We start from the raw sequence: 13,707 nt of genomic DNA on the forward strand, positions 1-13,707 counted from the left end.
AAGATAAACAAGGAAGGAGCAATCAGAAGGGTAAGAGCAGTCCTTGCCCTCAGGACTTTAAAAGACACAAAGCCTGGCCCAGCCAGTGTGGCTTGGTGGTTGAACAGCAGCCCATGAGCCAAGAGGTCACTGATTCGATTCCCAGGGTCAGGGCACATGTCTGGGTTTCGGGTTTGATCCCCAGTAGGGGGTGTGCCGGAGGCAGCCAGTGGATGATGTTTCTCTCTCTTTGATGTGTCTATCTCTCTATCCCTCTCCCGTCCTCTCTCTCTAAAAAAAAGAAAATCAATAAAAACATTTTTTTTAAAAGATACAAAGCCCTTTGTGTTACTAAAATGCCATCCAGGTATAACGTGTTCATTTCTAATGAGTATTTATTTGCATGTTACTCGTGAGAACAATAGTAACCGGTAGCCTGGCCATGCCTGGTTCTTCCCCCAAATACAGTTCCGGATTTCCCCTGAGCTGTGAGGCTTCTTGGTGACTCACCCGGTCGGTCGTGGGCAACTATGCTCCTCAGAACGGAGCACGCGTGCTCGTGGCCAATTCTGGGGCCTTTTCCCAAAGGCAGGAGGGTCATGTCCATCAGGGCCTGGGGTTTCTCCCTGCTCTGCTTATGTTCAGCAGCACCTGGGGGACCAACTGGGCAGAGCCTGGGCATGGGAGGTAGAGGAGTCAGCTGGGCCCCCCGAAGCGCAGGCTGTTTGGCCGACCCCAGTCTCCACCCCTCAGTGTGAGGTAGCGGCCAGGGCAATGCTGGGGGACAGCAGAGGTACGTGAAAGCGCGCCATGAGCCCTGGGCCCTGAGGCCACTCCTGAGGCCAGAAAAGCAAAGACCGAAGACGAAAGGGACAGCAATGGTACCTTTCATCGCAGTAGGGTAAATTCCGAGAACCTGCAGGAGCAAGGGAGGCAACCTGCTGAGGGCAGTCTCCGGTCTCCCCCTGCTGCGCTGTGCTCTGGGGGCGGGCACAATGCCCTCTCCCCATGAGAAAAACCTTGGCTGCCTTAAGTAAGAGGAAATAATGGTTATAAAGTCCCAGGTGTAGCAAATGTTCAATAGATGGCCATTTCCTCCTTCCCGAAAGATGCAGACATGACACGCAGTGGTACCAATGTCTTTGGAAGTCACCTGCAATGCCGCCAGACATTTTCCAATCCGGACCCTCTAAGTGGGCTCGGCCATTGGCACGTGGGCCGTGATGTACTCATTCACTGCCCTGCGTGGCTCAGGGCACCAGGCCAAGAGCTGAAAAGGCCCTGACCCTGAACTCAAAACACCTGCAATCCAGCGGGAGAGACAGAAAAGCAGCATAGTTCTGCATAGGGCGGCTCAGATGGCATGGGAGCACTGCGCTGGGGCTTCATCCTAACCCTGCCTTTCTCAACTGTGTGATCTGAGGCAAGTCGCTGAACCTCTCTGAGCCTCTGTGTTCTTATCTCTATTTTTAAAAAAATATTTTTTTATTGATTTCAGAGAGGAAGGGAGAGGGAGAGAGAGATAGAAACATCAATGATGAGAGAGAATCATTGATTGACTGCCCCCTGCACCCCCCCTACTGGAGATTGAGCCTGAAACCTGGGCATGTGCCCTTGACCGAAATCAAACTCAGGACCCTTCAGTCCCCAGGCTGACGCTCTATCCATTGAGCCAAACTGGGTAGGGCTCAGTGTTCTTATCTCTAAAGTAGAGCTAATAAGACCCGTCTCACAGGGTTATTGAGGATTAAATAAGTTAATATGACAAGATATCTAACACAGTGCCTGGCCCATAGTAGGAGCTTATCAACTGTTCCTAGGACTCTACCCTGGAAAACAGGGTTAGTGGGGACCTGAGTCTCTGCCCAGCAACAGGGCTCCTGAGTCAGCCAGCTCACGGGAAGAGAGTCCTCCGTCCCTGCCCCGTGTCTGTCATGTCCATCTCCTCTTGAAGGGACTGGAGAAGGAGCCAATGACAGGAAGATGCCCCTCGTGTAGGCCTTCGGAAGGCAGCACAGCACAGGGAGCTCTAATTCTGCCAGGCTTGTGTTCAAATCCTGCTCAGCCCCAACGCTCAAGGCAAATTCTTTTATTCGCTAGTCCTCAGTTTCCTCATCTGGAAAATGAAGCTAACAATAGCCATCTCACATTTATGTTAAGAAATCGCATGTGTAAAGTTACAGACACTCGGAAGGTTCTCAATAAATGGGAATGGAGGTAGGGATGGTGGGGATGATGCTACAGAAACAGCGATCCTGTCTTCCGTCCATTCAGGTGCCACAGAAGGTAGCCCAGGACTGGTGTAAAGAGAAGAATATTCCCTACTTTGAAGTCAGTAGCCAACTCACATGTATGTTAAGAAATCGCATGTGTAAAGTTACAGACACTCGGAAGGTTCTCAATAAATGGGAATGGAGGTAGGGATGGTGGGGATGATGCTACAGAAACAGCGATCCTGTCTTCCGTCCATTCAGGTGCCACAGAAGGTAGCCCAGGACTGGTGTAAAGAGAAGAATATTCCCTACTTTGAAGTCAGTGCCAAGAATGATATCAACGTGGTACAAGCCTTCGAGATGCTGGCCAGCCGAGCTCTGTCCAGGGTGAGTGGCTGTGGAGGCAGCACTTGGCCGGGCGGCCCCCTAGGGTGGGGGAACTTGGGAGCTTCCAGAACAGAACATATCGGACACGGGTAGGGATGTGGGCGGACAGGATTGCTCATCGACTTAATGAGTTGCCAATTGGGCTCAAGAGGACTCCAGCTCTGGGACCGCAGGATGCCAGAGGCTCAAAGATACTTTAGAGTGGATAGTCGGTGGTCCCTCCATCTGGCTGATATCAAAGTCATTTGTGGGGTTTCTAAAAAAAGAAAAAAATGCCATCCTGTACCCCACCCCTGGAGATTCTAATTAGTAAGAGTTTTGAGATGTGATTAGTTCAATCCTCCTTGGTGGGGGAGAAGCCCTATGGTGCCAAGTATTTGTCCAAGTAGAATATCAAACCTGCAGGAGTTGCTGGCATTTCCCAATCAAAAAGTTGGATAGAGCCCGGCTGGTGTAGCTCAGTGGTTGAGTGCCGACCTATGAACCAGGAGGTCCTGGTTTCTACTAGGGCATAGAATGTAAGTCACCTGGATTTTTAAGGTGAAACTGGAGTTTGAAAATCTGTGTTTTAAGGTCAAAGGAGAATTTTCTAAGGCATTTTCTCCAAGGGCCTCTCTCCTCCTTCCCAGGGAAGCCATGTGCTGGTTCACACTGGCCCGGAGTGTTTGCAGAGGGAGGTATGAGGGGTACTGCTGGGAGGGGGAGGGGAGCCCCAGTCTGGGGTGAGGAGCAGGGCCCTGCAACTGGCTAGACCTGGCCTCATGTGAGGGTCCAGAGACGTCAGGGTTTTAGCTACAATTAGCTCAGTGGAGTGAGTGGGCCCTGCACACAGCAGGGGGCCCGTTGGAGGACTGGGCAATGCCCAGGACTGCATAGGCTGGAGCCCCAGCCCCAGGCCTGGGCGGTGCTGGGGATAAGGAGCCACTCGGGCCGTGTCCCTCCTCAGGCACCTCACAGTAGGACTGGGCTCCCACAGGGGGCAGCTGGGCACCCCGGGTCAGGTCTGTGCGGAGCGGGCTCGGATCCTCCCCAGGAGAGGGGAGACTGAGATTCATCTGAGGTGTGGGGACCTCTCTCATCTCCAGGGGGACAGGCTGTCCACCAGAAAGACTTCCTCCCCCCCCAACACTGACCCTGCCCTTACATTATATATATGCAATTTAACAGGCATATGTGTTATATATATATTACAAATAAAATTCTAATAACTCAAAAGAATTTGTTGAGGGATACTCAAGGCCCAGCATCCAGGCTGACTATGGGTGGCTGCCCCGGGACCCTATCTGGGAGGAGTGAGCCATGGGGCTCTCCATGAAACACACTCTGTGAAGAAGGGCCGATCCCTGGCCGTGTACCACCGGCTACATTACTGCTCAGTCTGGGGGTGACAGTGAGTGACAGGGCATCAGGGGACCATCCCATGTGTCTTGGGGGTCACCATCATCACGGTGCAGCAGATGGGCCTGACACCACCTCCTGGGGTCCAGGGTCAAGGGCATCAGGGTTTGGTTGACATTCACCAGCTGGGCACCCAGCCAGAGCCCGGGAGCCATGGAGGAGGAAAAATCAGGGTCCTAGAAGTTGTCCCCTCAGAGAGGGGCACTGGGGACACACCACCAGGCACAGTGTCACCTGCCACACCGGAGGCTCGCCCTTCTCGGGGCCACAGCTGCACACAGGGTGAGGGCGCCCATCCCGCCCTCTCGCACATGCCCACCCGCTGTGGGAGGGACGCGGTGGCTGAGAGCAGCAGCACAGTGGGGATGGGGTGCCTTTGAGAAGGAACCTCTCTGCATGTGGAACCGTGTCCTAGGAAGACCCCCCCACACCCACCCTCGCTCCTGAACCAGGTGGGCCAGTCCCATGTGAGCAGTGGCCAGCGGGGGTGGGGGGGGGGCTTTCTCTGGGCCATGTTGGGACAGGAGAGTTGGAGGTGGGCAGACATGCCATGAGTCTGTGTCCGGAGCCTCCCTGGACACAGAAGAACACGATTGACAGAGGGTGGGGAGGGTGGGAGGTGGCCGTGGTGAGAGAAGGTTGGGGTGTAGGGATGTTGAGGGGAGAGGTCTCGGCAGAAACGAGGCGTAGGCTGTCATCATCTCTGCTGAGGTCAGACGTCACCTCAGTTGCCCCTGCAGAGAATGGGGACTTAGGGGACCTGCTCAGAGGTCAGGACACCTGGTCCCTGACCCAACCACCCAACCGCTCTGGGCTCCTGGGAGACCCTGGAGGAGGTGAGAACGGAAGCGGGCGAGGGGACCAGGGGCTCCACGCTGGGCCTGTTTCCCAGCAGCACCGAGGGAGGGGACAGAAAGCCAGCACCATCGGCTGCCAGGAGACGGGCAAGTGGTGCTCGCGGCCTCTCAGAGGTGGACTCTGACTCCTCTCCTCCCTCCCCAGTATCGGAACACAGAGAACTACCTCACAGACTCCATCAAGCTCTCGCCAGAGGACCAGACCAGGAGAAGATGCTGCTGACCTCCCAGCCTCCCTCTCTGGACACCAGAGACTCGGCGCGCCCTGGGCCTGGTCATCCCGGCCTCCAACAGCTGCATCGCCCGCCCAGGCTCGTCCCAGGTGCTGTGGCTGAGCCCTGGGCCCCTTGTGTCTGTGCTGGACCCAGAATCAGAGGGCGACCCCTCCCTTGGGCTGAGCTGAGAGAAGTGAGCACAGGGCTGGGTCCTGGGAATCCTGATGAGACTCAATGTCACTGTGAAATCCTGGCCTGGAGGCGTCACCATTTCCTCACTGGCTCAGCTTTCCTGCCCCCTCCCCCCACCCCCCCAACACGCTCCTGCTCCAGAGGCTCATCTCTGCAGACAGACGGGCCGCTGTCCGGGAGCCCTGTGCACTCCCAGCCAGCGCCACCCACAAGGCCACTGCTCAGCTCAGGACAAGGGGGCAACTCAGCCTCCCTCGGTAACCAGGGCCAGGAAGTGATGGTCTGGGACCTCACATAGGGGCCTGCCTCATCCCGCCGCACAGCTGTCCAGTCCCGGGACACCCTCTGTCCCCTCCAGAGTATAGGACTGAGGAGCCCAGGAAAAGCCACCAGGGACGGGCTCATTCCCCCTTGTTGGGTGCTCTCTGAGCCTCAGCCTATTCATCTGTCAAATGGGGGTGGCATACGCCCCACCCACCTCAGAGTGTGGTTTTGAGGACCAGAGCTCTGCCTACAACGCAGTTACTCTTGTTGACATGCATTTATTTATTCCTCCAACAAGTCGTTTTGACTCTCTACTACCTGTGATGCACTGAGATCCACTGACACGCGAAACAGACAAGGAGCCCATAGGGAGAGGGGCAATAGACAGAGAATTTACAGAGAAGTGGTCCAGGAGGGTTCCCTGAGGAGGTAAAATTTGGCGTGAGGGCTAGAGAATGAGAAAGGGGCTGCCCCCTGAGATCTGGACGGAGAACATTCCAGAGAGAGAGAGCAGCAAGGGCCACGGCCCAAGGTGAGGATGAGCTTGCTGTGTACTAGCAACAGTGAAAGGACATTCATTCACCTGAGCACTCACAGCTGCTGTCCCTGGGCCCGTGAAGGGAGCCCCGCCTCCTGGGTGGTTCCTTGAGCCTCTGCTGACTGGCCACCAGAGGGCAGCAGTGCTCTCTCGTTCAGGCTGAGCGGAAAGGGGACGCTCCAAGGACGCTCTGGGTAGGTCAGCGCTTCAAGATTCCTGGGGCCGGAGAATCCCAGTTCCTTACGCTTAGTAAGAAGTGGGCAAAACTGCAACATCGGTGATTCAAGCAAGAAACCCACATCAGTGACCAGTGCTAGAATGAGGGGCCCCCAGAGCTCATGGATTCTCTGTCCCTACAGAGTCTAAGGCCATAGTCTTTCCTCTGGCTGCAGAGAGTAGACAGGGCTCACTCCAAGGGGGTGGCCAGGACGACCTCATGGCCACAGAAGTCTCCTGTCTACACAGAGGTCCCCACATCAGTGACCAATGCTAGAATGAGGGGCCCCGAGAGCTCATGGATTCTCTGTCCCTACAGAGTCGACTCTAAGGCCATAGTCTTTCTTCTGGCTGCAGAGAATAGACAGGGCTCCCTCCAAGGGGGTGGCCAGGACAACCTCATGGCCACAGAAGTCTCCTGTCTACACAGAGGTATCCTTCCTGGGCCGCAAGCAGAGCTGGCGACCTTAGTCTATGACTTCTGAGTGTCCCCTGACCCTGAAGAGGCAGGGGGTGGGGGCGGTCAGGGAGGGAGTCAGGAGCCCCTTCTCCCCTCCCCAGCTGTGGAGTGAAAACTGGCTTGTTCTGGGCAGTAGCATGGACCCGGCACGGGGGCCAGTGGCCTGGAGCCCAGCTGTGTCCGAGTCTTTCCCGGGCTGGCATTCTGCACCCTGCTCGGCTCTCCTGGGAGTCGGAGGGGCTGTGGGTCGGCCTGGGCAGTAGCATGGACCCGGCACGGGGGCCGGGGGCCGGGGGCCGGGGGCCTGGAGCCCAGCTGTGTCCGTGTCTTTCCCGGACTGGCATTCTGCACCCCGCTCGGCTCTCCTGGGAGTCGGAGGGGCTGTGGGTCGGAGGGACGGAGTATGGGAGTGTGCGTGCAGCTCGGGCACCACGACGGACATGTGGCCCGTTTCTGAATGTGTACAATAAATGACCAATGTGTCCTCTGTTCTGATCCTTTGCGGGGTTTCGTTATGAAATGGAAAAGCTAAGTCTCCATAGTTCAAAATTCAAAAGCTACTAAAGGGAAGACAACAGAACGTAAGCAGGACCAGCTATGTAACTGGCGGGACCCAGTGCCCAGTGAAAATGCCCGGTTCCTTATTCAGAAGTTATGAAGGATTTCAAGACAGCAACAGTGGATCATTAAGCCAAGCACAGGGGCCTTCTGAGTGCAGGCTGTGCACCCACTAAGGCCGTCCCGAGGGAGTGGCCATGTTTCATGCCTCCAGGATGATAGAGCCCTGGCCAGCCCACCTGGGCTGCAGACGCCCCGGAGCTTGTAGATTAGAGTCTATCTTTGCAAGAGCCACATGGAGATTCCACCCCAGGCCCAAACCACAGACAGAATGTTCCACATGGGGGGGGGGGCGGGAGAGTGGGGGTCGGAGGGCCCACAGCATCCCTCCTGTTATGACTAGAGGGCACGCTGACCAATCCATAAGGCAGAGGGAGCTGAGCCAACAGACTGCAGACTGCCCCCACCCCCACCCCATCCCCACCTCTGGTGAGACCGGCCCTCAGAGGGATAGACAGAGGCAGCAGGTGGGAACTCCTGCCGAGTGCAGCCCACTCGAGCCTTAACAGGGTGGGGCAGCATTTCCTGGGCCCCTTCATCACCATCCCTTCGGAGAAGAGGACCCAGGTGAGCAAGACTGCTCTGACCCAGGCTGCTCTGGTGCCCACCAGAGCCCTGCTCGGAGGGGCAGCTCCGGAACTAATCTAGATATATAAAAGCCTAAGCGACCGGCTGACCATTTGACCGTCCGATCGGTAGCTGCGACATGCACTGGCCACCAGGAGGCAGGCACTCAGCGCAGGGTGACTTGGCAGCTACAGTTCTCGGGTGACACACCCGGAACCATAGAGGAGGGAGCCTGATTCCCGGGTGTATCACCCAAGAACCGCCCTCTCGCAATCTGGGACCCTCGGGGGATGTCAGAAAGCCAGTTTCAGCCCTATCCCCGCAGGCCAGGCCGAGGGACCCCACCAATGCATGAATCCGTGCACTGGGACTCTAGTAAATAATAAAGACGATCGGCCTGGTTCTGCATGGTACACGCCCTTGAGGCTTGAGGAAAAAACAAAGCCAAATCTACTCACCAAATAAACCTGGGTTGGCCAGGCTGAGCGCCACATGCCCAGGGGGATGGGGAAATGCTGACTTTTTCTGCTGTTTGAGGCTCCCTCGCCACCCGTCCGCCAGCCCCGGGCAGCTCCCAGCAGAGACAGGCACGTGGCCAGCACCTCGAAGCCATCGTGTTACTAGGAGTGCACAGTCCAGTGGAGCCACAGAACAGCCAGGCAGGCAGCACCACCCAAAAGCTGGGGCAGAGGACTGACATGCAGACACGCCTGCTGTGTGCACGCCTCACGCTGCCTCTAGGGTGTGTGGTCTGGGGCCGGGGGAGGAAGAGGACCAGGCCAAGTGGGAAGCATGGTTCAAGCAGGCGGCCTTGGCCTGCACCAGGCCTCTGTGCGTGTCTGTGAGGTACAGGGGGTGTGTGTGTGCGGTTAGTGTGTGTGGTGTGGGCTGTGTTTGTGTGCGGGGTGTGTGTAGTGTGTGTAGTGGGGGGGGTAGGTGGTATGGTATGTAGTATGGGTGTGTGTGTAGAGTATGTTCAGTGTTTGTGTCGGGGGGTGTAGTGTATGGGGTGTGTGGAGGTAGTTGGTGTGTAGTATGTGTGTGTGTGTGTAATGTGTTCATGTGTGTGTGGTGTGTTTGTGGGTGTGGGGGGAGTGTATAGTGTGGGGGGTGTTTGTGTGTGGGATGTTTGTGTGTGGGGTGTTGGTGTGGGAGGGGTGCATGGTGTAGAGTATGTTCAGTGTTTGTGTCGGGGGGTGTAGTGTATGGGGTGTGTGGAGGTAGTTGGTGTGTAGTATGTGTGTGTGTGTGTGTGTGTGTGTGTGTGGAGGTAAGAGGAGTAGGGACATAGAAGGTGACAGTAGATTTCCCTTGTTAAACTACCAAAAATTATAAATACGCTCATAGGCTTGGAGAACAAAAGGGTGGGCAAAGGGGAGCTGAGGGTCGGGTGGGGCAGGAGCACTGCTGAGAGCCTTCCTTGTCCCAGCGAGTCCCCAGCACAGCCCCCGGGGAGGGCCTGAGCCCCATCTTTCCCAGGAGGAGACTGAGGCTCCTCTCCCGCCCTCACCGCTCACAGGCCCTGTCCACACCTCAGCACCCTCTCCGATCCACAACCTTCTCTCTATGCTCTGCTCCCGGGGCAGGTGAGCAGCACACCTTCCACACTGCCTCCCCGCGGGCCTCTGCCGGCCCTCTCACCGTTCCCAGCATTCTACAGGGCACCAATCCCAGCGACGTCCACCAGCAGAAATCCTTCTGTGGTCCACAGGCCATCACCATGCGTCAGGCCTCAGCTCTGGCCACAACCTCCCCCACTGCTACAGATGTGGGAACTCCCTCAGTTCCCCGGAAGCTGGCGGCCTCTCACCCTCTGGCCCTCTCTGGCCCTCCACCTGGTTAATCCCACCTTAGCTGTTAGTTATCAGCTTCCCTGACGCCCAGACCGCGTGAGGGGCCCCACCGTGTGCCCCTCAGCCCCGTTATCTCTGTGCCATGGGACAGGGGTTTTCATCAATTTTCTTCACCATCACCCCCCCCCCCCCCCCCCCCCCCCCCGCAATGCCGGACAGTAGTTGGCACTCAATACATGTTTTTGGAAGGAAAAGCACTTGCAATACTTTATCCTAATTGTTTGTCTGCTTGCCCTGAGGCTAGTCTCCCTGAAGGCAGGGTCTCTTTTGAATCATTTTTACCCAATACTCAGCACAGAGGCTGGTTTGTAGGAGATGATAAACACATATTGTGGAATATAACAGAATTCTACGCAGCTGTTCTTTAAAAGAAGGATGATGACATGTTCTATTGCCCAGACCGGGTGAGGGGCCCCACCATGTGCCCCTCAGCCCTGTTATCTCGGTGCCATGGGACAGGGATTTTCATCAATTTTCTTCACCAGCATCTCCCCTGTGCCCAAAGCAATGCCGGACAGTAGTTGGCATTCAATACATGTTTTTGGAAGGAAGAGCACTTGCAATACTTTATCCTAATTGTTTGTCTGTTTGCCTTGAGGCTAGTCTCCCTGAAGACAGGGTCTCTTTTGAATCATTTTAACCCAATACTCAGCACAGAGGCTGGTTTGTAGTAGATGATAAATAAATATTGTGGAATATAACAGAATTCTACACAGCTGTTCTTTAAAAGAAGGATGATGACATGTTCTATGCAATGGCATGGAATAGGTAGGTATCTGAGAGGCACTGTTATGTGAAAAGGCAGTAGCAGAACCCTGTGTATAACGTACTATCTTTTCTGTAATAAGAGGCTTCCTCTCACATTCATTGCTACATAAAGAAAACTCTAGAAGGCTGCACAAGAAATAAATAAAAGTGGTTGCCCTCCCAGTGATTCCACTTCTAGGAATTTATCCGAAGAAACTCGAAACACTAATTCAAAAGAATATATGCACCTCTATGTTCATTGGGGCGTTATTTACAACAGCCAAGATTTGGAAGCAGCTCTGTGTCCATTAGTAGAAGAGTGGATAAGACAGCTGTGGTACATGTACACAGTGGAATACTACTCGGCCATAAAAAGAAAGAAAACGTTACCCTTTGCGACAGCATGGATGGACCTGGAGAACATAACGCCAAGTGAAGTAAGCCAGTCAGAGGAAGACAAGTACCATATGATTTCACTCCTATGTGTAGTTTAATGAACAAACTGAACTACCAAGCAAAATAGAGACAGACTCCTAGATAGTGAACTGGTTGACAGCTCTGGTGGTGGGGGGCAGGGAGAGATGGAGGGATTGAGCAAAAAAGAAAATGAGAGAGAGAACGCATGGACATGGGCAACAGTGCGATGATGGTGGAGGGATAGGTGGTGGAGGTGGAAGAGGGCATAGAGGTGATAAATGGTGATGGAAAAAATCAAATACCACAAATAAAAACATGGCTGCCTTTCAGAGTGGGGACTGGGCAAATGCATGTCAGGAATGGGGGCAGGACTCTTTCCTTATATAATTTTAGACTTTGAATTTTAAACTCTTTGAATGTATTACAAAATCAGCCATTTAAAAGGAGGAAAATAAATACTGGTGACAGAAGGAGGAGGAGGAAGGAAGAAGCAGGGGGAGAGGCGGAACGCCCACCAGGACCTCGCTGCCTCTGGCCTTGAATCCAAGGCTGACCAACCGATCTGGATGCTGCCGCAGGAGGACACGCACCCGAGATTTCTCCAGGCCCCCACATGCTCTGGCCAAGACGCCAAGTCTCCCGCCTGGGCAAGATCACCTCGACTTTCCTATGGGCCGGGGGAGGATCTGTGACCTGGGATGTCAGTCAGCAACCGGGTGTTTCCGATCCCAGAGGCTCAGCTCTGCAGATAAGCTACCAAGAGTGTGCACGGCTCTGCGCCTGGCCATGTGAATCACGGCACCGAGGGGTAGGCGCTTCCCACGGTTATTTTCAGGGCGAACCGGTGAGTCAGCACTCACCCCCTTTCCTAAGCCCAACGCTGATCCCCGAAAAGAACCGCCTCCAACCGAGAGCTTCACGGTGAACAGGAACAACTGCTTTTTGCCTGTTGAGTAAAAGGCGCCACATACAGGCCCGATGAGCCTGCGGTCTCACCCCTAGACAGACGCAGTCCTTGCTGGTGTGGCCCAGGGGGCCCGGCCAACACTGTTCTCAGTAGCATTGTTTGTGAAAGCAGGAGAAAAACAAAACTGGGAGGGACCCTGGCGTCCTTCTTCTGGAAATTCGACATATAAAATGGGGTAGAGTCAAGTGGAATTTGACAGCAGCGGACGTGAATCAACTAAAGCCACATACCTCGGCTGGGTGAATCTCAGAAGCCCATGGAAGACATACTATAAACCATGTATGTAAACGTCCAAAGCAAAAAAACGAAGCAGTTTACCTTCACACGTGTTTATCGCAATGCAGGTAGTGAAACAACAAAAATCATACATGTCAGGGAATGGTGCACCCCAAATGTAAATAGTAGTGAACTTGAGGGGGGGGGCGGGGCGGGGGAGGATGCCATAGGTGACCAGACACGCAGGCGACTGGGCCATGCTAGGAATGCCCTCTTCCTCCAGTTGGGTTGTGGGGCCACAGATATTCATTCCATTTCCACACTTTGCATCTTAGATATATGCTCCACATATTCTTTTTATGACTCATATATTCCAATTTAAAAATTTCAAACACAGCCCTGGCCGGCATGGCTCAGTGGTCAGAGCGTTGGCCTGTGCACTGAAGGGTGTCGGGTTCGATTCCCGGTCAAGGGTACATACCTGGGTTGTAGGTGCCATCCCCGACCCCAGTCGGGTGTGTTTGGGGGGCAACCAATTACGTATGTCTCTCACATGGATGTTTCTCTCTCTCCTCTTTCGCGCGCTCTCTCCCTCTCCTCCTTTCTATCCCTCTAAAAATAAATGGAAAAAATATCCTGGGCTGAGTATTAACAACAATAATTTCAAGCACAGGCTGAGATTTGGGGTCCAAACCCCTGGGTTTGGGTCTGACTCTTTTTCCCGTGATCGTGTGACTCCAGCATGCCACCTGTCTCACGTACAATGGGGACAATAATGCTTACCTCGAAGACTTCTAGTTACGTATGTATCATGTTTAGCTCATAGCAGGTGCTCAATAAATGGTGGTTAGTATTAGGTCAGGAGCAGCTGCAGGAGCGCTTGTTTTAAATCTACTTGTGAGTAAAGATGTAGGACTCTGGGGGTGCCATAGACGAAAACTAAACGAATGAACGAGTGAATGAACAAATGAAGCAACTCATGATTTCTTTTCCTACCTCCACACGTCTTCCCCTGATTGACCTCTGGGACTCAAATTGCCTGCTTAGCATTGTGGCCACTTAAAATAAAACGTTAACTACAATGGTCACACCTGCCCAGAGCTCCTGGAAGCAGGTGCTCATTCCCGGGAAGAGCTTATTCTCAGGAAGATTCTACCTTCATTTTTTTCTTCGTTTTTTTTAAAAAAAAATTCTTTATTGTTGAAAGTATTATATATATCCCTGGCCTTCACCCTCCCCGCCCCCCATTGTCTGTGTCCATTGGTTATGCTTATATGCATACAAGTTCTTTGATTGATCTCTTACCCCTCCACCTCCCACCCCATCCCCACCCACCCTCCCCTGCCTTCCCTCTGAGGTTTGACGGTCTGTTCGATGATCCTATGTCTCTGGGTCTATTTTTGTTCATCAGTTATCTCTACCTTCATTCTCCAAACTGGACCAAAGGTCCCTGCGGGAGGTACTCCCCGTGTCCTCCCTGCCCCCACAGCACCTGGCACAGTTCTGGGCCCATGACAGCTGCTCACGAAGACAGCTGCTCTTTGGGAGGCGAGACCTTTGCTGGGCTGGGAGATCTCCAGACATTGGCAGCCTTGGCTCTGTG

The 13,707-nt window shown here is 54.2% G+C and overlaps 1 protein-coding gene across 1 annotated transcript in view; it reads left to right on the forward strand.

The window, feature by feature from the left end:
* Nucleotides 1–6,943, forward strand: part of RAB7B (RAB7B, member RAS oncogene family) — a 21,057-nt gene extending 14,114 nt beyond the window's left edge. The window contains exons 5-7 of the mRNA XM_005885249.2: nt 2,454–2,579; nt 4,980–6,510; nt 6,692–6,943. Coding sequence (XP_005885311.1) covers nt 2,454–2,579; nt 4,980–5,057 — 204 coding nt within the window. The 3' untranslated portion in view covers nt 5,058–6,510; nt 6,692–6,943. The remainder of the gene's footprint in view (nt 1–2,453; nt 2,580–4,979; nt 6,511–6,691) is intronic.
* The last annotated feature ends 6,764 nt before the right edge of the window (nt 6,944–13,707 follow it).

Source organism: Myotis brandtii, unplaced genomic scaffold (assembly GCF_000412655.1).
Source record: "Myotis brandtii unplaced genomic scaffold, ASM41265v1 scaffold898, whole genome shotgun sequence".
NCBI lineage: Eukaryota > Metazoa > Chordata > Mammalia > Chiroptera > Vespertilionidae > Myotis > Myotis brandtii.